The 27,028-nt window shown below is 37.7% G+C and overlaps 2 protein-coding genes across 3 annotated transcripts in view; one reads left to right on the top strand and one right to left on the bottom strand.

Annotated features, from left to right (window-relative positions):
* Positions 1-1,468: 1,468 nt before the first annotated feature.
* Positions 1,469-20,039, top strand: ppp2r2ca (protein phosphatase 2, regulatory subunit B, gamma a). 2 transcript variants are annotated; one of them, XM_065254456.2, is made up of 10 exons: positions 1,469-2,026; positions 2,123-2,660; positions 4,021-4,118; positions 5,920-6,094; positions 6,360-6,472; positions 7,606-7,783; positions 8,976-9,140; positions 13,450-13,619; positions 15,681-15,772; positions 15,960-20,039. In XM_065254456.2, the coding sequence occupies exons 2-10, from the start codon at positions 2,597-2,599 to the stop codon at positions 16,249-16,251; spliced, it is 1,347 nt and encodes a 448-aa protein (XP_065110528.1). In that variant the 5' UTR covers positions 1,469-2,026; positions 2,123-2,596; the 3' UTR covers positions 16,252-20,039. The 2 variants fall into 2 exon arrangements, with proteins under 2 accessions (XP_065110528.1, XP_065110527.1); XM_065254455.2 differs by having other exon boundaries at positions 1,469-2,660.
* Positions 20,040-22,703: 2,664 nt separating this feature from the next.
* wfs1a (Wolfram syndrome 1a (wolframin)) overlaps positions 22,704-27,028 on the bottom strand; it is a 214,145-nt gene continuing 209,820 nt past the window's right edge. Inside the window, exons 8-10 of the mRNA XM_065254928.2 lie at positions 26,847-26,984; positions 26,082-26,770; positions 22,704-24,672 (exon numbers count right to left, since the gene is read on the bottom strand). Coding sequence (XP_065111000.1) covers positions 23,493-24,672; positions 26,082-26,770; positions 26,847-26,984 — 2,007 coding nt within the window. The 3' untranslated portion in view covers positions 22,704-23,492. The remainder of the gene's footprint in view (positions 24,673-26,081; positions 26,771-26,846; positions 26,985-27,028) is intronic.

Below are 27,028 nucleotides of genomic sequence, written 5' to 3' on the forward strand. Positions count from 1 at the left end.
TGTCATTGCAGGTGCATGTACATTGTGAGAGACATAATCTAAAAAAAAAAATCCAGAAATCACAATGTGTTTTTAACGATTTATTAGTATGATACAGCTGGCCCCGGTCATCCTCTCCTTAATACAGTGCAATCACCCTGTCCCATGTGCAGAAAAACACCCCCAAAGCATGATGCTACTACCCTCATGCTTCACAGTAGGGAAGGTATTCCTGGGATGGTACTCATCATTCTTCTTCCTCCAAACACGTTTAGTGGAATTATGACCAAAAAGTTTTATTTTGGTCTCATCTGACCACATGACTCCTCTAGATCATCCAAATGATCATTGGCAAACTTAAGACGGGCCTGGACATGTGCTGGTTTAAGCAGGGGAACCATCCGTGCCATGCATGATTTCAAACCATGACGTCTTAGTGTATTACCAACAGTAACCTTGGAAACGGTGGTCCCAGCTCTTTTCAGGTCATTGACCAGCTCCTCCCGTGTAGTTCTTGGCTGATTTCTCACCTTTCTTAGGATCATTGAGACCCCACGAGGTGAGATCTGCATGGGGCCCCAGTCCGAGGGAGATTGACAGTCATGTTTAGCTTCTTCCATTTTCTAATGATTGCTTCAACAGTGAACCTTTTTTTCCACCAAAGCTGCTTGACAATTTCCCCGTAGCCCTTTCCAGCCTTGTGGAGGTGTACAATTTTGTCTCTAGTGTCTTTGGACAGCTCTTTGGTCTTGGCCATGTTAGTAGTTGGATTCTTACTGATTATATGGGGTGGACAGGTGTCTTTATGCAGCTAATGACCTCAAACAGGTGCATTTAATTTAGGATAATAAATGGAGTGGAGGTTGACATTTTAAAGGTAGACTAACAGGTATTTGAGGGTAAAAATTCTAGCTGATAGACAGGTGTTCAAATACTTATTTGGAGCTGTATCATACAAATAAATAGTTAAAAAATCATACATTGTGATTTCTGGATTTTTTTTAGATTATGTCTCTCACAGTGGACATGCACCTACGATGACAATTTCAGACCCCTCCATGATTTCTAAGTGGGAGAAATAGCAGGATGTTCAAATACTTATTTTCCTCACTGTATCTTCGTGTTCATCAGAATTTTTTTGTAACAACATAAGGGTGAGTCAATAACGACCAAATTGTAATTTTTGGGTAAACTACACTTTTAATAAAATTATGGATAAGCCACAAGTTTTTCCCTGTCATTCAACCATATATTTACATTTTATCTTGTTGATATGTAACTCTTGTGGCTATAATTAATTAATTAATTCTTTCATCTCCGTTTTTTTATCCTGCAGAAAAAAATTGTTTTTTCTATGTTGAATCGTGGTGGCTGTATTTTTTATCATTTCTTTTTCCTATTATACTGTGTCTTAATATCCACACACACTAGGGGGAGCAACTCAGCAACATTTTAAAACATTATTCATACCTTCAGTCCCTGTTCTTTCCATCCTCTCTCATTTAATTCATTCACATCTCTTCTCATATCCATATACACCTCGAAGGTCTTCCCTCTAAAGCCTATTTATATCTTTTATCTGTGTTTTCCTTCTATTCTTTACATTTTTCTTCTAAGCTGATTTCACCTCACTGCTCATTTGCCATCATCGGACACATTAATGCACCATCTCGATTATCTCTCCCTTTCCATATTCTTCTGCCATCCTCTCTTTACATTCCTCATCTACTCTCCTCTCCAGGCTCATTCCTCTTGTCACCTGCAGTGGGAGGGGCTGGCAGAGGTAGCCGAGCTGTGATTGGCCGAGCAGGGAGGAGGCTTCTGTGACATTGTGATGCTGTGCAGATGCTCAGCAGCAGCGGTAGTCTAGAAAGACAGGCTAGCGGCATCCTCTCTCTCTCTCCCTCTTTCTCTCCCTCCCCCTTCTATTTAATCTCTCTCTTTTTCTCTCTCTTTTCCCCTCACACAGGCACGCACACACACTCACACACACGCGTACTCCGTCACACTGCAGCAGAAGGCAGAGGAAACACCGTAAAGCTGTAAGGTAGGATCAGGCCTCTCTTCTTCCCATCTTGCTCCTCATCTCTCCTGTGGAAGACAGCCTGTCTATCTCCTCCATCACCCTTTGCTCTCCTTCAAGGACCACCGCACCCAGGGAGCACCTACCATCTCTAAGCTTGGAAAGGACTGCAGCACGACCGATCTACCACATCGGAGGACCATCCTTCTTTTTTCTTCTGCATTTCTTGTTGCCAGGCAGTGTTGGCTTGACTAAGCATCAGACCATAAGGACGCGTGCTTAAACGCATGTGCATGCGTGCGTACATGACACGGTCCTTTTCTCCAGCTGAGTGAGCACACGCTCGAACGCCGGGAGTCTGTGTTTTTACACCCCAGCTGTCATTTTCTCCTCTCAGATTCCCCGCCATCATTCAGATCCTCATCGCTTGCATCTTCTCTTCCTCCTGACAAAGGCGGACAGTATCCCAAGATGCCGTGCGGCAGGCCACTCTGCTAGGCCGCAGCAGCATGGGAAAAGTACCGGGGGGGTGGGACAGTACGGATTGGAAGGCTCTGCTCCAGACGGGCGCGCTTACGCACTCCGCCGCTTCAGATGGGTGAGGACGGCGAGAGCCCCAAAATCAATCACAGCTTCCTCCGAGACTATGTCACAGAAGGTATACGCACACACCTGCAAACACAAACGGTGCCACTTTATACACACAGTCACATGAGGAATTTGATCTCGTTCACCTCTCTGAAGGCCAGAATGTAACCTTGGTATCAGCAGATGTGCGGTAATATCTTGTAATTCAGCTGATTCATTAGATTTTGGTCACCTGCTCCCAGCACACACACCTGTTATTGGGTATCATGCATTAGTGAGGGTGTTTTAAGTCTGCAAACGTATGCAATATCTTATTATTGTATGTATGGAAGGTCCAAACTTAAGTCACTCATGGACAGTAGACCATCTATTTAAAATTATTTTTTTGTTCTTTTGGGACAGTTTAATGTCTTCTAAAAGTAATATACACAGATCTGTCATGATCTTGTTTGTACAATGTCAGGAATAATGCATGTTCTTTGAAGTCTTACCGTAATCACATTACACAATGTTTTATCAAGAGCAGACAGGCTATTTTTATTTAGTGTCGTCATCGTGCCTGCAGAAGCGTTTGTTGTTTATTAAGTTTTAGGACGGACAATATGCAAGCATAATTCACACTGTTGACTGAAAGTGTGTGCGTAGACAGTTGTGTGGTTTTTGCAGTGTTAGCACATGCGCGTGCACTGCTGTTACTTTAGGTAATTTGTACTATAACACTCAAATTACAGAGAGTAATATGACAAAAAATGAAAACATTGTTTCGGAAGTTTAGTGACTATCTACTGAAAAGGATGTGAAAAGTAAGTGTTTAAAGGGATAGTTCACCCAAAAAATGAAACTTCTGTTATTATTTTCTCATCCTGTAAACCTGTATGAAATTCATTTATTAGATGAACACAAAAAATGATATTTTGATAAATGATGGTAAGCACACAGCTGATTGTAACCATTGACTTCCACAGTAGGAAAAACAAATACATTGGAGTTCATTGGGTACCATCAACTGTGTGCTTACCATCATCAAAAATCTTCATCATTTATCACAATACTTCCATTATTTGTTTTCCTACTATGGAAGTCAATGGTTACAACAGCCGTGTGCTCACCATCATTTAGCAAAATATGTTCTTTGGTTTCCATCAAAAAAATTTAAAAACTCGTACATGTTTAGAACAACATGATGAGGATGAGTAAATGATAACAGAATTTTCTTTTTTTGGTGAACTATCCCTTTAATTTACATGCTTTTTAAATCAACATTATAATAAAATAGAAAAAGTAGGAATAAAATAATAAAAAGTAATATAAATATAAATGTACATAATTTTTTTTTTACTTATTTTTATATTATGTATTAATAATAAAAAATATATATATTCTTTATATATTAATTTACTGATAAATTAACACTTTCTCTCTCTCTCTAGCTGATGTCATTTCTACAGTGGAGTTTAACCAGACGGGGGATCTGCTGGCTACGGGGGACAAGGGGGGAAGAGTGGTCATCTTCCAGAGAGAGACAGAGGTAGGTCAGAGGGTGAAGTGCAGTAAGAGATTGATATAGGGATTGATGCATTGTTTTAATATGCAGGATGAATTATATTGTCAACAATGACTTTTGTATCTGCATTTTGCTTGTGTTAACACAGATTTTAGCCTAGAACCATTTGTCATCTAATAACAGAGCGTTATTATGTCACATATTATCATATTATACTCATGTACAGTACACATAAAAAATAGGCACGGTTACCGGTTTCAAGTTATATCGAGGTTTTAAAGCAACACTATGAAGTTTCCATGTAAAAATGACTTACAGCTCCCCCATGTGGTTGAAGAGCGCAACAGTGCCTGATATCAGACACTCTTCTGCAGGCAGGGGGAGGGGCGGGGCTGTGTTTCCTACCCTCCACCGCCACTTTCAGAGTGTGCTTGTAGCAGCTAGGAGGCTGCTCAGGTTGTAGCAACAGTATAATTTGTCCAGTTAAAAGTTGTTCTATCACTGAAATAATTTTAGAGACATTATTTAAAGGTAAAAAAACTACATAGTGTTGCTTTAAAGAGTCAAGGTTTCAAAACCACTAAAATTTTCTGTGATAACATTTTGATGAACTGTGTTTACACAAAATTAATTAAATAATGTAATTAAATTCATGTTTACATTTTAATTACATATTTTTGAAAGAATATTATTTTTAAAAGGCTTTATTTTTACCTGGCATAAACGTTGTAAATTGCTTAAAAATGAAATCTATTGTGTCCAGTTGAAAAGTTGATGTCTTTATACACAGACATTTGAAATAACACATTTTAGTGTTACAATGGCAATATTGCAATAGAATCTCATACCAACCCATGCCTAATAAAAAAGCACCAACCCAGTGATCAGATATTTTATTTAATCACTATTTATTGACCCCCCTCCTCCCACCCTTTAACATATAACTGAGGGTTGAGGAGCCCAGATTGTAAATATTATAGATATTAAACATTTTACTTAAGAGATTGTTTCTACCTCATTGCATATGATTTAACAAACTTAAAAAATATTGATATATATATATATATATATATATATATATATATATATATATATATATATATATATATATATATGTATATATATATATATGTATATATATATATATATATGTATATATATATATATATATGTATATATATATATATATGTATATATATATATATATATATATATATATATATATATATATATATATATATATATATATATATATATATATATATATATATATATATATATATATATATATATATATATATATGTATATATATATATATATGTATATATATATATATATGTATATATATATATATATGTATATATATATATATATATGTATATATATATATATATATGTATATATATATATATATATGTATATATATATATATATGTATATATATATATGTATATATATATATATATGTGTGTGTATATATATATATATATATGTGTGTATATATATATGTATATATATATAAAATTATTACTAGAACATTTTATGCATCTTTTTTGACCCCAGGTTGGGAACCAATGTTTCAAAGGACATTTACAACTAGCAAAACACTGTGTCTAATACTAACTATATAAGACATTTTTTATATACAAGTGTTTTATTACCTCTGCTTGTGAAGCTTATAGTGCACATTCAGCAGTTTAACACAATATGTCGACTATGAATTGTGCATTTTCGAATTTTAATATGTTGCTCATGTATTTATTTGTGTGTATACATGCACTAAGCACAGTGCACATTTTATCCGGGCCTTCTTTTATAATGCAGAGTAAAAGTGAATCCGAGGACCTGGGTGAATCGGGCGAATACAACGTCTACAGTACGTTCCAGAGTCACGAACCAGACTTTGACTATCTGAAGAGTTTGGAAATTGAAGAGAAGATCAACAAGATACGATGGCTGCCACATCAAAACGCTGCTCATTTTCTCCTCTCAACCAATGGTAACTTCTACTTACCCATCAGTGATTAAAGTTAGTCTTATGTTTGGAACTTGTATGTCTTTGAAATTTAATCTACTTTACCATAATCCATAAATGCAACAGAATCGTGATACAATATTAATTGTATCCTTAATGGATGAGAAATCCCTTGCGGGAACTTGGTTATAAAATGCTATTGAAATAAAATCAGTCATGGTTAGTTTTAGAAAGTCTAATCACATGAATTGAATAATTTATTCTTGCTCTTGTATAATATCTCCAACAGATAAAACAATAAAGCTATGGAAGGTGAGCGAGAGAGACAAGCGGCCAGAGGGCTACAATCTGAAGGACGAAGAAGGACGAATAAAGGACATCTCCACCGTGACCTCATTACGGGTACTTCTATGATGGCTTGATCAATACCGTGAAAGACGTGTTACTAGTTTAATTTAGCATTTGTATTATTCACTGACTTATTAATGAAAGTAACACTATATGTGACCCCGCACCACAAAACCAGTCATAAGGGTAAATTTTTGGAATTTGAGATTTATCCATCATCTGGAAGCTGAATAAATAATCTTTCTATTGGACAATATTTTGCCAAGATACTACTATTTGAAGGTCCTTAGCAACACATATTACTTATAAAATTATGCATTTTCGAATTTTAATATGTTGCTTATGTATTTATTTGTGTGTATACATGCACTAAGCACAGACATTTTATCCGGGCCTTTTTTTATAATGCAGTCTAAAAGTGAATCTGAGGACCTGGGTGAATCGGGCGAATACAACGTCTACAGTCACATATTACTTATGAAAAAAATTTAATATACATTTTTAAAATATCTTCATGGAACACGATCTTTCCTTAATATCCTAATGATTTTTGACATAAAAAATGTATAATTTAGACCCATACAATGTATTGTTGGCTATTGCTACAAATATATCCATGTGACTTATAACTGGTTTTGTGGTCCACATATGAAGAGTTCAGATGCAAGTGCGTCTGACATGTTTTTTTGTTTATTTTTTAAATTTATGTTTAGATTCAGTAATTATACTTTAATCGCAATAAAAGGTTATTAGTAAGTTACTGAAATGCTTTATTTCCACAAATTTCCCTTGTGTAATGTAACTAATTTTACTGTCTTTCACTGCAAAACCCTCTTAGTACAGGCCGATATTTCCACTTATAAAAAAAGTCACCAGTCACTCTTCGCTGTTCTTTCTGAATGGAAAATGGACTCAAAATATCAGTCACTATCTTAATATATTCTGAAAACGTGTAAAAAACTGCTAATTAAAATTCGACATGCACATGCTGATCTTTATTTTATTTGTCTTTTGTGCACTTAGAGTACTTTGCTGAAAAATTGATGTAGCATTTAACCGTGAGCATTTAGTCAATAACATTATCAAAATTTTGACCTAGGTGGCGTTTAGCGGCTTTTACATCTAACGTCTTCACTAACCCTAATAATGAACTTAGTTCTAAGATGCTATAATCTGTTTTCTACAAGGTGCCGGTTCTAAAGCCCACTGACCTGATGGTCGAGGTGAGGCCCAGGAGAATATTTGCCAACGGCCACACCTACCATGTCAATTCAATCTCAGTCAACAGCGATGGTGAGACGTATCTGTCTGCAGATGATCTCAGGATCAACATGTGGCACCTGGACATCACAGATCGAAGTTTCAGTATCCTTCATGTTCACACGCACAAAGACACAAAGAAAAAAATACAGGAATATTGGCTTTGTCAACATCATTTGCAATTAGTGTTAGCATTCATGTATTCATGTTTTTACAAACCTGTATACATTTCTTTGTTCTGATGACCACAAAGAAAGATATTTTGAGGAATGTTTGAAACCAAACCGATCATGAGACCCATTCACTTCCATAGTATTCTTTTTTCCTACTATGGAAGTCAATGGGGCCTCTGATCGTTTTGGTTACAAAAATTTGTCATAATATCTTTCTTTGTGGTCATTAGAAATTTATACAGGTTTGTAAAAACATGAGAGTGAGTAAATGATGACAGAATATTAATTTTTGTGAACTATCCCTTTTAGTGGCATCCAATGGATCCAACGTATACATTTTATCAGAATTTGTTAATTGAACCTATGATTTTGGTGTTGCTGGCGCTAAACAATAAGAACTTTGTACAATATAAAAAATTACTCTGACATAGCTATGAATTTGGGGTAATATTATTGTGAAACATTATTTTGTTTCTGAACTAGGTGTTGTTATTGGACTAAACATGGAGGGTTTCTTGTTCTAGCAGCTTCTCTGTTGAGCAGGGCGCCGACCTAGAAATGAAATATCTATGGTAACATTTAAATAATTCACCAAGGAAACACTCTCCCTTAAAACACATAATAGCTACCTTCAGGAGGAATGTCGGTTGTGTGCGCATGCATGAAGTGCATAGTGAATGTGCATGTGAACAGAATAGTAATCATACAGCGGTACAGCTGCATACCTTTTAGGGAGCCAATGATACATACTTAATAAGCTACCTTTGTCAGTATGTGCTTGCAGTAGCAGACCCTGTGTGATCTCTGTTTAACAAGAAGCATAGTGTTAAACCAGTCCTTAAACATTCAGTACTGTAAAACCATGGTATTTTAAGGTTTTTGAGTTGTGTAGCCGTAAGGTGTCAGGGGGGTTAACCGTAAACGTTCACCCTTATATTTAAACCTTGTTTGCTCCAAAAGAACAGACGACCTCACTAGCCATGGGCTTAACTGTAAGAACCATTAGATATCTATATGCACACATATATTGTTATACTTAGATGCATATACTTGGATACACGGTGCTTTGCTTAGTCCGTCAGAATTATAAATCAGAAAGTACCCTTGACCATTTCTCTTACCAGACATTGTGGACATTAAGCCAGCCAATATGGAGGACCTGACGGAGGTGATAACAGCAGCAGAGTTTCACCCGCATCACTGCCACCTCTTCGTGTACAGCAGCAGTAAGGGGACACTACGCCTGTGTGACATGAGAGAGTCTGCACTCTGTGACAAGCACTCCAAAAGTAAGTACTGTACATGCTTTGTAAAACTAGCCTATAGTTGCATGTAATGTAGATCCTTTGTAAGGTCTAAAGCTTTACCATTAAGACTGCATTAAGAATATGAATTATGTATTTTCTGTTGGAGGGAGACAAATAAAGTAAAACCTTCAGATCTGTTTATTTATATTTTACATTGTGTTATGGCTGCCCACCCAAAATTCCTGACTGCCCCCCAGTCCAGCAAGCTTGTACCTGGCCTGCTCATTAGACATGCCGTTTTGATTCTCTTGTTAATGTGACGTCACACTAATAAAGCCCCGCCCACGGCTACTGACTATAAGATTAAGGTCTGACTTACTATAACCATTATTTTTAGAGGATTTAAAATATTTCCTATAGAATTATTGAAATTTTTTTTTGATTTTCATTATAAAAATATCATTACCGCAACATGATATTACATTAAATATATGCATTTACAAACTGTAGAGAAAAAATAAATATGCATATGCATTGACTTTATCTGTAGAGAACAAATAAAAACTGCTTACCTGGTAGCATAGGTGTCATTTACACTGGGGACGCTGGGGACATGTCCCCACCACTTTTTGAAATGGCTCCCCACCACTTTTTGGAAGCATTTGGTTAAAATGTTCTGAAAAATCAAACAATACCTGTGTGACTTATACTGCAAAAATGACCTTTTTTTGTCATGTTTTCAGTAGAAATATCTAAAATTCTTAATAAAGATGATTTTCTTGATGAGCAAAATGACCTAAGAAAATAAGTCTAGTTTTTAGACAGAAAATATACAATTTAAGTGAATTTGTGATTAAAACAAAAATATCTGCCAATGGGGTGAGAAGAAAATCTAAAAATAAGATTTCTTTTTTCTTAAACACTGAGTTTAAGTAACATTTTCTCACCCCATTGGCAGATAGTTTTGCCTGTTTTAAGCACAAATTCACTAAAATTGTATATTTTTTGTCTAAAAACTAGACTTATTTTCTTAGGTCATTAAAACAATAAAACATGCATAAAACAAGCAAAACAATCTGAATTTTTCTTGAATTTAGCGTTTAAAAATGTTCAAGATTTTTTTGCTTACCCAATTTGCAATTTTTTTGCTTGTTTTATGCACAAAATCACTTCCATTTGTATTTTTAGTCTAAAAACTAGACTTATTTTCTTAGGTTATTTTGCGCATCAAGAAAAAGCATCTTAATTTAAGAATTTTTAGATATTTTACTGAAAACAAGACAAACGTTCAAAGAACATTTTTTCTTGAAAATAATTTTTTGCAGTGTACGACTGGTTTTGTGGTCCAGGGTCACATATGTTGAAATTATGATTTTTACAGTATGGTGCTTTGGCACTGTTCGGTTGAGCTGGTGTTGTAGGGAGTGTTACATGTGTAGTCAACATTGTTGAGGGTTTTATGCTGAGTATTTTTGTGTTGTTGAACGGCCTACACCAGGGATTCCCAAAGTGTGGTGCGCGCACCCCCAGGGGTACGCGAGTTGCCACCAGGGGGTGCGCGAGAGGAAAAATGTAATGGCGGTCTGTTTCTTTAAGTGGGATTATTCCATACAATAAATAAATAAAAAATGAACAGTAAACATTTCGTTTGTAATCGCTTTTATTTTAAATAAAAACTATCATTAAATAGTATTTGATAGAAACATAGAAGACAGCTGCTGTCTTTTTCTGCGCACTGTTCTTCTGTTATGCACTGCAGCCGCTATATGCGTGCCAAACTCGTTTCATTCATTCCATATATATTATAAATACTGGCCTACACTATGCCAATTTTTGATGCGCCGTTATTCAATATTTTTCCCGTCCTGCTGTAATGTTTTTTCATCTGATCTTTTGTCCCCACCACTTTTCAACACAAACTGACGCCCCTGCCTGGTAGCCATCTTGAGTGTCACCGTCAATTATGTCCCTTCCAACAATTTTTTTTTTAAATGTTAGTTCCTTGAGGGTTTAAACAATGATTGAAAATTGGTCATGGACACATTTACCAATAATCACCAAGAACCACATGTTTCTTTACTGTAAATGTTTATAGTAAAACATGCACTAAGGCTTTTTATTTTTTAGATTTTTTTAATTATAAATATTTCCATGTCAAAGAACCCAAATCCAGTAATGGACATGTTGCGGTAATGAAAATTTTTGCCTTAAATGTGGAAAAAACAACAAAATTGGTTTGTATGATGTCATTTGAAATCATGTGCAAAATAGTACATGAAGGGATGTTTGTACTATATGCGTCTTATTTTGATACTCTTACTTTGCATTTACTTTTATTATCAAAATGTTTCATGACACCTCATAAGTCTAATTTCGAGAGAATCACCCCCCTGAGTCTTATATTACATTTAGTAGAAATAGGCATAATATGTTCCCCTTTAAAAGTGATAGTTTACCCAGGGATAGTTTTTATAAGTAGACATTTTGGGCCCTATCTTGCACCCAGCGCAATTGACTTTGTCAGTGACGCATGTATCATTCGTATTTTGCGCCGGCGCACAGCGGGGTTTTTCCCTCCACAGATGCACGTCAGCAAACTAGGGAATGAACTTGCGCTCCCTGGGCGGTTCAGCGCAAAAAGGAGGCGTGTTGCGGCGCAAACCATCTCTTATGCTATTTTGCAGTTTCAAAAAACAATTGCGCTACTAACCAAAAAAAACTAGTCTAAAGTCAGTGGCGCGTTGCGCGTGGTTCATTATGCTATTTTAAGGGCGCATGCTTGACCATAATGTATAGCGTGCACAACGCGCATACACTTTGCTTATCTAATCTACACAGATGCAACAGTTATTTTTGCAAATCATAAATTGTTACACTTAAAAATATTAATACACGAGATAAGGGGAATCATAGTGGTGAGCATTGTGGTGATAGTTTTTATTTATTCTCATGCAAATAACGATTAAAATATTTTCATAACTTTGTTGTGTGGCTGTATTACGTTTATTTTATGTAAATAATAGTTAAAATGTTTTCATAAGAAACCTTAATGTATATGAACTTGATTTGTAAGAGTACTTTGGGGTTGGACCTTGCTTGCGTTTCTTGGGTCCGATTTCAAAGCCCCCAAACCCTTTCAGCGGTGAGGGTGGACGCAGCGATGTCCTCTGCTGGCGTCAAGTCCTGAGGCAGATCCACCTCCCGTTACACGGCGTGCCCGATTTATGCTGGCAAGCGTGGGATTCCCCCGTACAAGGACGTCGGTCTCCTCGGCTGTGAACCGCTCCTGGCGTGCGCCTGGTAAATCCGTCATAATAATAGCAACCCGCCATGGAACTTGCGCCCTTGCGTTTAAAGGGAATGTTGGCTAGCGTTCTGATTGGTTTATTTGACGTTACGCCCAAACCACACCTATGAATAATGAACCTACTTCAGACAAACCCCTTATTGATTTGCGCCCGGCGCAAGAGTTATTTCTCACGCCGGGAAAATAGCAACAGCGCCCAAGATCCGCCCACAAACTCACTTGCGCGTTGCGCTTCGCACTTGCATTTCAGATCGTTAAAATAGAGCCCTTTCTGTTTTTGGAATAGATAGTTTTAAAGTATAGTTCACCAAAATTAAAAAATCTGATTAATCACCCTCCGATTGTTACATATATATATATACATATATATATACATATACATATACATATACATACATATATATATATATATATATACATATACATATACATATATATATATATATATATATATATATATATATATATATATATATATATATATATATATATATATATATATATATATATATATATATATATATATATATATATAAACGAAAAAGAGTTACACAGGTTTGAAACAACATGAGGATTACTAAATGTTAAAGACTCAAATTTACAACTTAACAAACACTTTAAATTTCATTACTCTTTATTAATCATTTGTTTGAGAAATTCACTTGCTGTAAGTGTTTCTGTTAAAAAAAGACAGCTTGAAGCAATGAAGTGAAAACAATTATGAAGAACAGCTGTGCTAGCTGCTGGAGAAATTAGCAATGTAGCACTTGTAGCGAGATTTACACTTATAGCTACATTAAAAGACTGCAGTGAGAAAGGCTTTTTATTGCCATCATTAACTGTGAAACCATTGAAACGGTTCCCAGCAGAGTCTGATAGACACAAAATGCCTGCTGATTGAGAGCTACTTTGTAGCTATATGACTGCAGAGCTAAACAATGGAGTCTAATCCTTTTAAAACAGTCGCGCAAAACTGTTAAGAGCTTTCCCCCCATTTCAAGGGAACTTGGACACAGTTTTAATATGATCTTTTCCCTATCTTAGTCTTTGAGGAGCCAGAGGACCCAGGCAATCGCTCTTTCTTCTCCGAGATCATCTCATCGGTTTCTGATGTTAAGTTCAGTCACAGTGGACGATATCTACTAACTAGAGACTACTTGACTGTTAAGGTGTGGGACCTTAACATGGAGAAGGGCCCGGTGGAGACCTACCAGGTGAGAAACACAGAGAAATTGATCTCAGTACTGGGTCATTCCTACTATTTGGTGTCACTTCAGGATAGTAACTTTCCTCTTTTTTTGCATGTTTTTATACTTTCAGCTGAAAGAGGGTTTATTAAACTGTAAGAAACACATAGTGACAATGGAGGAAGATATTTAACATGTTTATTGACAATATTTCTCAAAATTACAAAAAAGCATAACGGTGGGACATGCTATGCTTTACCACATCAGTGAACTATTCTGAATTGTTAAATAAAAAGCTGATAAAAGAGTGATACAAACCTTGCTTCTTGTACAGTAGATGATTTCCCTCCAAAATTGTAAGCTTGTTCATGAGAGTCATGTGACTAGAGGAGCAACCAGGGGGTGTGTTCAGGGGGATTTGCATAAGAGTAACAGGGGGGACATTCATCTTATGGATGCAACTTTATTTAAAGATTTTAATAATTACAAATGCATTAATAATTAAAATTAACATTTGCTGAGGAATATTATAAATATTGCTATACAACAGTAGTGAAAATTTTAGGATTTATTTTATTTAATTAGTTACATTTGTAACTAAAATTAAGCATACATGACTGGGGACATGGCAGTCAGCCTACTTTCCCTGAATGAGTAATTATTTAAAATTTTATTTAATTCTATGTACATGTCATTGTGTATAATTGCATTTTTAATTAAAATATACACTATTATGTCTTGGGGACACAAATGGCACCAAATAGTAGGAATGCCCCTTTACACCATTATCAAACAATTGATACCAGATTCATGGGAAAAATAATGTCTGGCTGATAAGTACAGTAAATGTTCAAATGTGAGAAATTTGGCTCTGAATCACGATACTGATGATTTGCATCATCAGTGCCCACAATAGTGAGTGCTAGTTGCGTCTGTTTACTTCTGTAGCTTGATAATGATTTTGGTTTAACTCCTAAAATGACTAAAATCTGCATTGCATCTGTCTGCTACGGTTGCATTGCATTTATTCCTTAACATTAGCAGTTCAGTCCAGATTGCATGCTTACTAGGATATACAGTGTCATTTTACTTTATTTATTATGACTCAACTTGTATACTTAAATGTTCTGATTTCTTTGCATGAGTTCAATATTTGGCTTGAAGACTACATCTGGTGGAAATTCTGTGTCAATAGCCCACTTAGAAATCCCCTTACTGATAAAAATGCTGATGTGTCAAATACTTATTTTCCCCGCTGTATTTATGTTTATGCATTTGGCAGACATTTTTATTCAAAGTGACTTACACTGCATTCAAAGAATACATTTCACCAATGTCTTGACGTTGCTAACCAAATGCTTTACCAACCCAGTCTCACAGAGTTGTGTATAAATAGAACAAAGTGTAAAAATTGTGTAATACATACGCAAAATTCCAATCTGGCGTGCATATGATACGCCAGTCCTTCCTATTCACTTAAACGGCGCATCTTTTTTTGTCGTTTTATTTATTGGTTTCTTAACTTTTTGCTTTTTTTACCATTGTCACTTAGATTTAGTACATAAAAATGACATCCTTACCCAAACCCCAATTCTAACCCCAACTCCAAGCAACCATGGCTTAAAAATAGACAAAAACATAGAGAAACCTGTATATTAAATAACCTTCTTAAGCAAATCTCAAATCTAACCCTATACCCAAGTGAAAATGGTTTAAAAAACAGAAAAAAATTAGAAACCAATAAATAAAATGACAAAATAACATGTGCCGTTTAAGTGAATGGGAAGGACCGGCGTATCATATGCATGCCAAATTGAAATTTGGCGTATATATTGCACGATTTTAACACTTTGTGCTATTTATACGCATCTACATGAGACTGGGTAGGCCTTACAAACTGGGCAACAATGACACCCAGGGGTGTAGGAGAGATCTAAACACACTATAAACCTTGTCGGCTTATGTAGGTTTATGAATATGAATTAAGTGTCCTCCCAGTAGCTTTTTGGATGCTGCTAGTCCCTTTACTTTGAAATGATTCAAAATACAAAATGAACAAGAATGTAAAAACAAATGTTTCTGTCTTAGGTTCACGAGTACCTAAGGAGTAAACTGTGCTCGCTGTATGAAAACGATTGCATTTTTGACAAGTTCGAGTGCGTCTGGAACAGCACAGACAGGTAGGTTTCATTATAGGATTGTACGTTATGCAATATATATTTGTATTCTACTTATACTTTCTTATTCTTCCTTCCTTATTCCTTTCTCCTTTTATCATGTTTATTTACTTTAAACCTCCACGCACCCGTTCTGTTACTTAAACATGACCCATCATGCTTCGATCTTTCTCATCATATCCCCTCCAAGTGTAATCATGACAGGAGCGTACAATAGTTTTTTCCGGATGTTTGATCGTGAAACTGGTCGTGGCGTGACCCTCGAGGCGTGGCGTGAGAGCAGTAAACCGCGAGCCGTGCTGCGGACTCGCCGCGTTTACACCGGCGGCCGGCGACGTCGCGGGGATGTGGGCGTGGACAGTCTGGACTTCACTAAAAAGATTCTGCACATGGCCTGGCACCCGGAGGAAAACATCATCGCCATTGCAGCCACTAACAACCTCTACATCTTTCAGGACAGGGTCAATGCAGAAAACCTGTGACAGGAGACATGATGGGGTCGTCACGGGGCCACAAACATGCATTCAAAACCACAACACACACATTTATGCACTCAAATTCAACATCGGTTACACACATCATTGGCCCTGTGGGGATGGACAGAGTCACCAGACCCCTATACAGATTTACTGCGGTTATGCTTTTCCATCAGAAAAGAAACGTTTATGTATAGCCAATGACTTTATTTAACAACTTTACGGTTAATTACGCCGCTAAGAATGTTGCGAGCGATATGTGAAATTACTGTAATGGACTCCTTTGATATGTGATGGATGGTGTTGTCAGCAAATCCCAGAATGTGCTGATTGTGACTGACAGCTAACAGGGATAAGGGGTGGCACCTCTGGGCAGAAGACCAGGAATGAGCTCTGGTTCTCCTTGCCAGGTTGCCATGGACACAGTTTACTCGGTTGTCATGGTAACAAGAGTGCTCCGAGCAGTCTTCCTATCACATGCTTCCCAAAAACCTATCCCACAATGCATCTGCTACACGAGCACTCCCATTTTTCTTCACGTTGAAATTAATTGATCCTTGTGGAGACGTGGATGCCGATTATTCCCATCGGGAACTTTAAATTCCAGCGCTTGTTACATAGATCTGACGGAAACACTACTTCATCCGATCACTGTCTTAACTGGGTTACACCTCACAATGGATTACATTTACACCTGTGTGGTGAGATGAAATTGACCAATGTCAAAATCGTAAGAAGTGAATTGTGGCTAATGTTTTTTTTTATTGTAAACGTTTTGGAAAAGATAGAGAACTGTATACTAAAGCGTGCCCAAAAATATTACCAAATTGCCAGGTTCGCCTAGCCTGGGTTTTGTGACATCACAAAAAATAGGAACCATTTCTATGACCAGCGTTGCCAAGTCTGCTGCAGAACTGAGCTACTTTTAAATTGTTGCTACGGGTGTTTTTTGTCCGTGGGTTGAAGGTGAAAGGATTTAGTTAATCTGCGGTCCACCTTAAGGTTGTAATGTTCTTATTATTTTTACAAAGAAATTGTGTGTAAAGCATAAAAGTGAATGTAAAATACAGTATGTAGGTATATGGGTGGCATATTTTGAATCTTGGCATTTGACCTAAGGTCAACTATGAGTGTGTTTACATGCATTACTTCGATTATGCTTAATAAACTGATAAAATGTATAGCACAAAACAGTTTTCTTTTGTCGGGGAAAGGTTATAAAGCAAAATCTGATTGGCACAGGTAGATTTCTGCCCATTACTGCGATTTTGCGTTGCATGTAAACGCCAATACCGGATTTAGTTCATGTGCGCATGTCTCCGCTTAAAAAAGATAAACGTTGCAAATGGAAGAGGAAAAATGTTTACATTACAACTTCTGCAGACATGAAAAAGATTCAATATACAATAGTATAGCTTTAAGGCCAAAGTACGGTCAAATTTTTAGGCGTACCAGAAAAGTTTGTGCGGACTGTACGCACACTGCCGGATTTTGGAAACCTCACGTACATTGTACGTGCAGGCCACACATGTGCCTACAGGAGAATGTATTATTTAACACAGGAGATGGATTGCATTGTTGCAGTGTGCATGCATCGAAGGTCTGTGTGCACGTGTAAGTCACTTGGCAAGGCTGCGCGTTCAACTGTACGCATATGTACGCGTACACGTAACAACAAGCTATACTCCAGGTGTTATGCTGCGTTCAGACCAGCCGCGGTAAAGACGTCAAGCGCAAGTGATTTCAATGTTAAGTCAATGTGAAGACGCATTGATGCGCGTCTGGAGCGGCACGTTTTTTCCGTCAAAGTTCAAATTTTTCAACTCTCGCATTTGCCACGGCACCGCTCAATTCGCGCCAATCGCATCTACCGCGCCACACTAAATGCCTCATTCGCGCCGCGGTAGTCGCGATTGGCGCGAATTGAGCATTTTAACTTTGGCGGAAAAACGCGCCTCGTTAACCAATCAGGAGCTTGCTCTAGTAGTGACGTGATTACAGAAAGCGAGTGAAGTCGCAGAAGCCCCTCCCATTACGCGAATTTCCGCGTGAATGTCTCGATGACTAGAATTTTCACGCTTACACACGTGAATGAAGCGAGTAAAATCTAAATGTTCAAGCAGCAAACTAGACAGGGTATACGCGAATTTGACGCCTGGTGTAAACCAACGGTTAGACTCCCGCCGGCTTTTTGAATAACTAGAGTTACGTAGGCTGTGACATCACTATCTGCGAGAAACCTGACAAATCTCCAAATCCTGTGTTAATAAATTTTAATGCATAGCCGGTTTATTGATTTGCATGTAAACGCATGAAAACCAGTTTCTATAATACAGTAAGCTGATTTTTGATAGTTATCCGCTAATTTTGTTCATGCAAACACACTCAATAGAATCCACCATTGCTTATTGCGTCACATCTGGTTAGGACATGGTGTAAGAAAACAGATGAAAGTATTAGCTAAACATGCAAACATAAAATTCAAATGCACAAAAACATACTGCAAAAATGTTTAAATCAGTTGGTTAAATTGAAATGAGTTATTACAGTTCATTAATTCAAAATACAGCTGAAATTGTATAATATTAGGAGTTACAAAAAAGTGACTCGTGTTTTGCTGGTCATATGATTGTAAAAATTGTGACCACCATGAGACAACCCACCTCATGGAAAATAATACAACTTGAAGTCTTCATCTAATTGGATAAAACATTTGTACAATTTAAGACCACACAGGTGTATATGTAACCCCATATCCATTGTTGAAAGAACCTGGCAAGTTTTTAATTTAAGGTGCCAAGTTTTTGTATGGTGTTGGTGTGGTATTGAAGTGTTGGGTGTCAGTCTAGCCTATGACACAGAGGTCAGTGATTGTTTTTGCTTTGAAAAGGGCTTGAATGAATGTATCTGTCGAACACATGCTTTTATTTCATACATTTTTAAAGTGTTACAATGTTAACGGGGTGCTCTCATGTCGACGAGCAAGCTTGCTTGTCCCTTTTCTGTCTTTCCTAGTGTCTTTCACTTGTTTTCCTGTCCCAATTTTCTAATGCTATTCCCTCTACACATACAGAGGCTGTGCCTCTTACAATCAGTCTCTCGTTTTTTTTGTGTAGTCGTAGTTTGCACATCAATTAACATCCGGTTGTAATTTACTCACCCTCATTTTATTATAGTTCTGTATGAATTACTTTCTTATATGGCGCACAAAAGGAGATATTTGGGGAATCGGTAGAAGTGGATGGGGACTAGAGATCAGCCTTGGTCACCATTCACTTTTATTGTATGAGCAGCTTGGATAACATCTTTTTTGTCCCATGCACAAAATCAAGTTTGGAATGTCATTTTTTGTTTTGATAACCACAGAGTGCTGACATTGCATACTATAATTCATTTTTTGTAGTCTGAGACAATGCATTTCTGCTGTTTAACTACATTCCTCTCTCTCTCTCAATCTTTCTTACTCTTACTAAATAACATTGCACCGTGACCATCCTGTTACCATGGCGATAGGCCTGCTGCCATTATGCATTCTGCCATGCACCCAGACATGCAGTGAAACACACAAACACTCACATTCACGATGCAACCAGGGAATAATGGCTTGAGTTTTTCACTGTCTTTCCCTCCCTCAAGACAAACACAGGCCTATCCATGCAAGCATACACACAGAAAAGCATGTTTATCATATCCAGTGTTACTAATGTGTATATCTATGATGCCTAAACATATTCTATTGACACTTAATGGAAAAATAAAGAGGCAAATGGAGGAATGTGATTATGTTAATATCACCTCTGGAGTCTTGATTTAGTCCTAAATGAATTATATTTTGAATCTCTCTCTCTCTCTCTTTCTCTCTGGTTATAACACGCATAAATCATGTGTACGATGAGTTGGTCTAAACCTCTAATGCATGACCACAGTCTGCTAACCATTAGTTGCTTATTCAAAAAAAAAAAAGGAAAATACTCCCATTCTAGTATGCAACTTATATAAATAATAGTGCAGAGGTTTCAATATACTGTATACCCTGTGTAGATTTTCTGCTTTTTATGCAATTTCTGTGCAAGTGCTGCACCATTAATTAGATTTTTATAGCATTCTGTTAGTGTGCTAAATTATATTGATCGCTTTATAATCATTAAGACGGGTCTTCTTGTCTAAGTGCGTGGTTCTTGCAGAATTTGGACGTTTTTATTTTTAAAGGCACTCATTTTAACACAATTAATAGCAGAGTATAAGTGTACACTCTTAAAAATACTGGGTTATTTTATTAAACCCAGCGTTGGGTCACAAAGAGACGAGCCCAGCACGCTGGGTTGTAAATTTAACCTACACTCTAAAAAAACAAACGGTGCTATATAGCACCAAAACAATTGCTTTGGATCGTAACGATAGAAGAACCATTTTAGTGCCATATAGCACCGGTGAAGAACCAGTGAAGCACCAGTGAAGCACCAGTGAAGCACCAGTGTAGAACCATATAGGGGCCATATAGCACCACATATGGTTCTACATAGCACTATATGGTTCTACACAGGTGCTTCACTGGTGCTTCACTGGTGCTTCACTGGTTCTTCACCGGTGCTATATGGCACTAAAAATGGTTCTTCTATCGTTACGATCCAAAGCAACTGTTTTGGTGCTATATAGCACCGTTTGTTTTTTAGAGTGTATGCTGGCTTGTTTCAACCCAAAATGCTGCTTTTTAACCCATTGTTGGGTCAAATATAACATTTTCTGGATTAATTTCAACCCAGCTTTGACCCAAAATAACCCAGCACTTTTTTAGAGTGTACAAAATGTACCGTGAGATATTGTAAACAGGTTTCACAATCATTTGACAGCAAACATTTTTACATCACACACTGTGGCAACATCAACGTGTGACACACTTTGGTTTATAGATTCTGAGATTTATGTATCATTTTAAAAGAAAAACATACAAGAAGACCATCCTTTAAAATCAAACAATCTAGAAATATTTAGCATGTTCTTGACTTTTTTAAGATGTAAAATAAATCTTTGGTGTCCCCAGAGTACATAGTTCTAACTCGAGATTTATTACAGCATGTTAAAATTGACACTTTGTAGGTGTGAGCAAAATTTTTTTTTTTTTTTTGGGTGTGTCCTTTAAAATGCAAATCAGTTGATTTCTGCGCTAAATGGCAGTGTCGTGGTTCGATTAAGTGCAGATTAATGCTACGTTTACACCAACCGCATTTCAGGCGTCAAAATTGCGTCTACCGCGCCTAGTTTATACGCATTGCGCGTATAGAGTGAAGTAGACGCGCAGAAAAAGCAAGCATTTGACGCGCGTCAGAGGCAAAATTTCCTTCTTGTGGGAGGGGCAAGTGCTATGCGGTTGTCTGTTTGCAGGAGGGCTGATGTTGATTGTGCATTTATCGAGAGAGTTACCGGTTTGTATTTAGTCACCTTACTTTAGGGGGAAAATAAACGGCGCGGGTCGATAAACGTCACGTGACTCAAACGTGAAATGTGTATTTACAACTTACCAGGTTGCCCAATGTCCTCACTGACACTCTTACAAGCGAGGTCCTTTTTATTTCTGTCTCTATAGAAATAAGAACATGTGTTGTATAGCTCTGGGTGACTGCTCACGGACAATATCAAATCTTCACGCTGAATGAGGGACTCCGGGCGGGGCTGTCGCCACAGCAGCAAGCAGGCTCCTGATTGGTTAACACGGCGCGAAAATCCGGCAAAGTTCAAATTTTCTAACGCGCCGTCAGATGCAAATTCGCGTGAAACGCAAAAAGCACCAATCGCGCGTATCGCAAACCGCGCTACATGCCTCATCTGCACCACGAGACCTCCAGACGCGCGTCAACGCGTCTTCACATTGACTTAAGATTGAAATCTACCGTGGTTGTTGTATACGCAGCATTGGGGTGGTATTATCCCCTTCTGACATTACAATGGGAGCCAAATTTCAATGACCTATTTTTTCACATGCTTGCACAGAATGGTTTACCAAAACTAAGTTACTGAGTTGTTCTTTTTCTAAATTTATAGGTTGATAGAAGCACTGGGGACCCAAAGCACTTAAACATGGAAAAAGTCAGATTTTCATGATATGTCCCCTTTAAGTGTTATATGGTTTATCATTCAAGGTCTTTCTAAATGTATTTATTTTTTTATAAAAAATGGTGAAAAGGAAGGAAACAAAAATCAATTGCTAAGAAATGCTAAAGAAAATCACATCAATATGTCGATGACATACTTAACATACTAGAATGTTTATTTAAATTAAAGGGATAGATCACCCAAAATTATTAAATTTTTAATCATAAATCCACTCCCGTGTCGTTCCAAACCTGTCCTTGGATTGCCTTCAGAACACATTTTTAGATATTTTTAATGAAAACCGGGAGGCGTGTGACTGTCCCGTAAACTGCTTTTCCACTGCCACTTTTCAAGCCCAGAAAAGAATAAAAGATCAAAAAAGATCAGTGTTTTAATCAGAATATTATGAAGTGACGAGAACACTTTTGTCTGCAAACAAAAGAAAACAAACGACTTTATTTAACAATTTGTTCTCCTCCTTGGTCGCTTCAGTGCGCGTTCATGAGCAGACTACGGCACATGAGCATTGACCTTATTTATGGTTCATTTGCATTAATTATTCATCTTTTTAACATAATGCAATTTTTGTGAATTATTTAATTCATTGTAATTTCTTTGTGATCACAACCTAAAGTGTGCATTCTTTTGTAAAATCTGGACAAATTGGATATCGGTGGTTTATAAAAAAAAAATTCACATTTCTATTATTTTGGACAAAAAAAAAACGACCAATACATACAAATATTTATAAAGACTTTACAATAAAAAGCTTTTTATAGTGAAATGTGCAAAAACTTGCTAAAACATGGGTGCTAATCATAATACCTCTTTTAGCCATTAACCATTAGGAAGCATATAAATAATTAGATTTCATCCCAAAAGCCTTGATTTTCACATTTCAATGGGGTGGTTTCCCAGACAGGGATCAGCTTAAGCCAGGACTAGACCTTAGTTTTATAATAGGAAATATAACTAATTTTAACAAACATGCCTTAGTAAAAACATAACTTGTGTGCATTTTGAGGCAAAACAAATGGCACTGATGAATTTTTAGATATGTCAGTGCAGGTTGTTTTTAGTTTGAACAGCGCTTACATTTATTTTAGTCTAGGACTAGTCCAATCCCTGTCCGGGAAACTGCCCCTCTGTGTTCTTCCTCACCCACTGACCCTAGCTTGAAGGAACGGAGCAAAGAAAAAGTCAAATGCAAATTTGATAGATTTAAGCGTTGTCTTTCTCCAGTTGCGCTCGATTTTGACTTGTCGTCCCTCAGGCACGAGTGATGAACTGCAGTCCAAACAGTGTATAGCTTTCAGTTCAAAAGCAGGTAGCTTTGTACCCAACTTTCCCTCAAGCTTTGTGCTAAATTCAACCAGGCTACCCGGGTCAATATTCAGGAGCACCTGTCTGAACTCATGACTCGCCATCAGGAAGATGTCGCCTGCTGGATCGTCGAGTTCTGTGACCCCATCCACCGGCCTGCCTACGGTCACCTCAAAGCGGTAACTGTCAAAACGTTTTACATGGCAGTGATGTTTAGCAAAGGCTTTTATCCGACAGAGTTCCTCTTCTTCCTGCTGGAGAAACAGGAGGGTGGTGTTGACAGGCACCAAGACACCTTCTGTTACATTCACAACCTGAAATGTATTGTTATTCGGTTCGCATTTTGGGTAAACCTCACCGTAGAGACACCGCAGCCAGTCTCCCATGAACACGGGTAGGATGTTTATAACAGATTGAGCTCCGTTTTCTGTCTCGGCTACACGCACGTGTCGAAATATTCCTTTCCAGGTAACACGGTGACCTTCTAAATGGCCACAAAAGAGCTGCGTTTGAGCCATGCCGCGATCTTGCCAGGCACGTGGGCCGCACAGCGTACCGTACTGCTGCCAGGTGAGTGTGGAGTTGTAAACCTTCTGACCTTCAACATTGTAGATGTAGACGCCGCTAAGTAAAATCACTGTAGTGATGCACAACAGAATGAGTTTCACAGGACCTCTATGAGTGATGGTGCGGAAGACAGTGAGAATGGAAAGGCTGAATCGCGTCCAAAGCCTAAGGGTTACAGGCACAGCGCACACGGCAAGGGTCACCAGCATTTTGGTTAACTCCAGTTCCACAAACCATTTAATCAGCTGAATCAACAGCATTGCTGCCAGGCCCATAGCCAGGACAGGCAAGGCAAACAGGAAGAGGAAGTAAGCCACACAGGTACGGATCAGACCGATGGTGGTGGAGTTTTGGAGCAGAACCACAGAGAACTCGCACCACACGAAGCAGACCAGGTACGGCACAAGGAAACAGTACGTACCTTTGAATCCCCTCACACGTGCCATACTAGAAAACCCAAAAAGAGGTACAGTTAGCTAAAGTTTAAAATGTTCAAGATCAAAATATGTAAATTATGTTTTAATGAAATAAAAATATTTGTCTTAATAATTGTATGAGTACAATAAAGTCAAGTTTCAGATGTTTTTTTAAAGTTAATTTTTCATTTCAGGCATTGAATTTCAGCTGATTCTAGTATGCGTTACTTCAGAAAAAATATAAGATTTATGTACAGAAATGTATTTCTTTGTTTTTTATCTTGTTTTCCAGTTCAAGTAAATAAAAATGTATAAAATACACACGTACTTTTAGGTAAATATAAGTGTAGAAGCAAAATGACCTTAGATATTAAGTACTGTTTTCTTCAAAAATATATCAAAATTTAATGTATGCTTAAAACAAGAAAAACATTTTTTATAAATTAATCCCTTAAAAGGAAAACATAATTCAAGTTTATTTTTCTTGGTAGATATTTCTTGTTTAAAGCATACATTTACATAATATTTTTTTATAGTTTATCGAATTAAAATAAATAAAATTAATATTTTATAAATAATATAGTTGATTTGGTTTCTAAAAAAAAACAAGACAAAACCACTAATGGCACTTTTCCATTGGATAGTACGGCCCAGTCCAGTTCAGTGCAGCTCATTTTAGCTCATTCATGTACTTTTTTAGTTCCACCTCGGTTGAGGTTCGTGTAACACTGCCGATCACTGATTGGTCAGAACGAACGCCAGCGTCAATGCTAAATGCAAAATTAGCTTACCCTTGTGCGCCGTCAAGCAACTAAGGAGCGGTTCACATTTCATGTATTGTGCGTGCAAATACGTTATTGTGAATGTAGACGTGTGGGACACGCATGCGGTGCAACCCGCTCTTTTTTTTCCAGATGCCACAGCCTGCTCAAAATACTTAAACTTTTCTGAATGCGGCGTCAGGAAGCGTGTTGGAAAGTAGGTGGAAAGTGCCGTGGTCACGTTTTCTGCACAGTTTTAGATGTGAAATGTGAACCGCCCCTAGGTGATGTCATCATCTGTGCTTTGTTGTACAAGTTCCCAAACTCTGTTTAAGTGGTGAAAAACATCCACATGCCAAGAATCAAGAACACCATTGCATCGATATGCTCCATTTGTTTGTACCACCTTTTATGATGATGTCACAGCAGTAGAGGTGGCGTAACTGTATTAAATCTGAAATCTTACCAAATCTGAAGCGGCACTTAACTCAAATGGAAAAGTAACCCGAGCCAAAGTAAAGCAAGCTGAGCCAACCAAGGTGGTACCATACCAGCCCATACTATCCAATGGAAATAATAATGGAATACATTTTTTTAGCAATGTTAGAAGTGAAATCCCCTGATTGATTTACTTTGTCATCAGTTTAAATGGGTAGATGTGAGACTATGGCTTTCTCACCTGAAGAACAGGTACAACAAGTAGATGTAAAGCACACAAGGTACACTGAGTTCCAGCACCAACGATTCTCCTACAGCAAAGGTTGTAAACGTCCGCCCTAGCATCCTGGCCATCTTCATATCTTTGGGCAACCTGCTGGTTAAGGCACAAAGAGATGATGCCACCTCAATACACAATGCTCTCCGTGCATATTCTGCAACAGATGGGCTCAGGCTCATGTAGCTCAGCGCTGTGAAGAAGATGGCCACCGTGAAAAGCTCCGAGCATGGGATCCAATGTTTATCTGCTACTGGGAAGGTGAAGATTACAAAGAACACGGATATCATAAAATAGAGGTACTGCTCCATGTTGTTCCAGCCAAAGTTGGTCTCCGCTTGCTCCACATCCAGGCTTGGCTCAAATTTTACGAGGAGGGCGGTCAGGGCACGGAAGTTCTCCCAACCTTTGCTGCTCTTGAAGACTCTTAGCGTGCAGATGACCATGGAGATAAACGAGAGGTAGAAGATGATAAGCGGGATGGCGAAGGCGAACAGATCAGTGGTTAGATTGGAGATGATGAAGAAGAAGATAAGGGCGTTGACATGTTGCGTTGGGATAATGGTGCTCAGCCACTGGACGCCAGCACGGGATGCCCAGTCAATTAAGTGTTCTTTCATCGCAAAAATGGCATGGAAAGGATACTGCAAAACCTATTGAAAGAGAAGAAATTGTTTTGATGTTTTTATGTTAAATATGTTTAGACTGTAGCCATAACTTTCTTTTTACCAAGAGTTGAGCTTTGATATCCATGGCTCTCTTCATTGCGCCACTGTGCCTGGTTGCAAGCATCATGTCGCTGCCGCCTATTCCCCAACTGGATTTCTGCTGACGCTTAGGGGTGATCCGCGCTACTTCGTTTTCTCCCTAAAAAATATCATGGCAATCTATGTATTATGATAACTTTTCTG

This window comes from Paramisgurnus dabryanus, chromosome 4 (assembly GCF_030506205.2).
Source record: "Paramisgurnus dabryanus chromosome 4, PD_genome_1.1, whole genome shotgun sequence".
NCBI classification, from domain to species: Eukaryota; Metazoa; Chordata; class Actinopteri; order Cypriniformes; family Cobitidae; genus Paramisgurnus; species Paramisgurnus dabryanus.

Excerpts from the sequence above, each read along its gene's own strand:
- ppp2r2ca (XM_065254455.2), top strand. The coding sequence starts at position 2,597 with ATGGGTGAGGACGGCGAGAGCCCCAAAATCAATCACAGCTTCCTCCGA. Across the intron at positions 4,119-5,919 it reads TCTTCCAGAGAGAGACAGAG|AGTAAAAGTGAATCCGAGGA; the intron begins GTAGGTCAGAGG and ends TTTATAATGCAG. Across the intron at positions 13,620-15,680 it reads GCCCGGTGGAGACCTACCAG|GTTCACGAGTACCTAAGGAG; the intron begins GTGAGAAACACA and ends TTTCTGTCTTAG.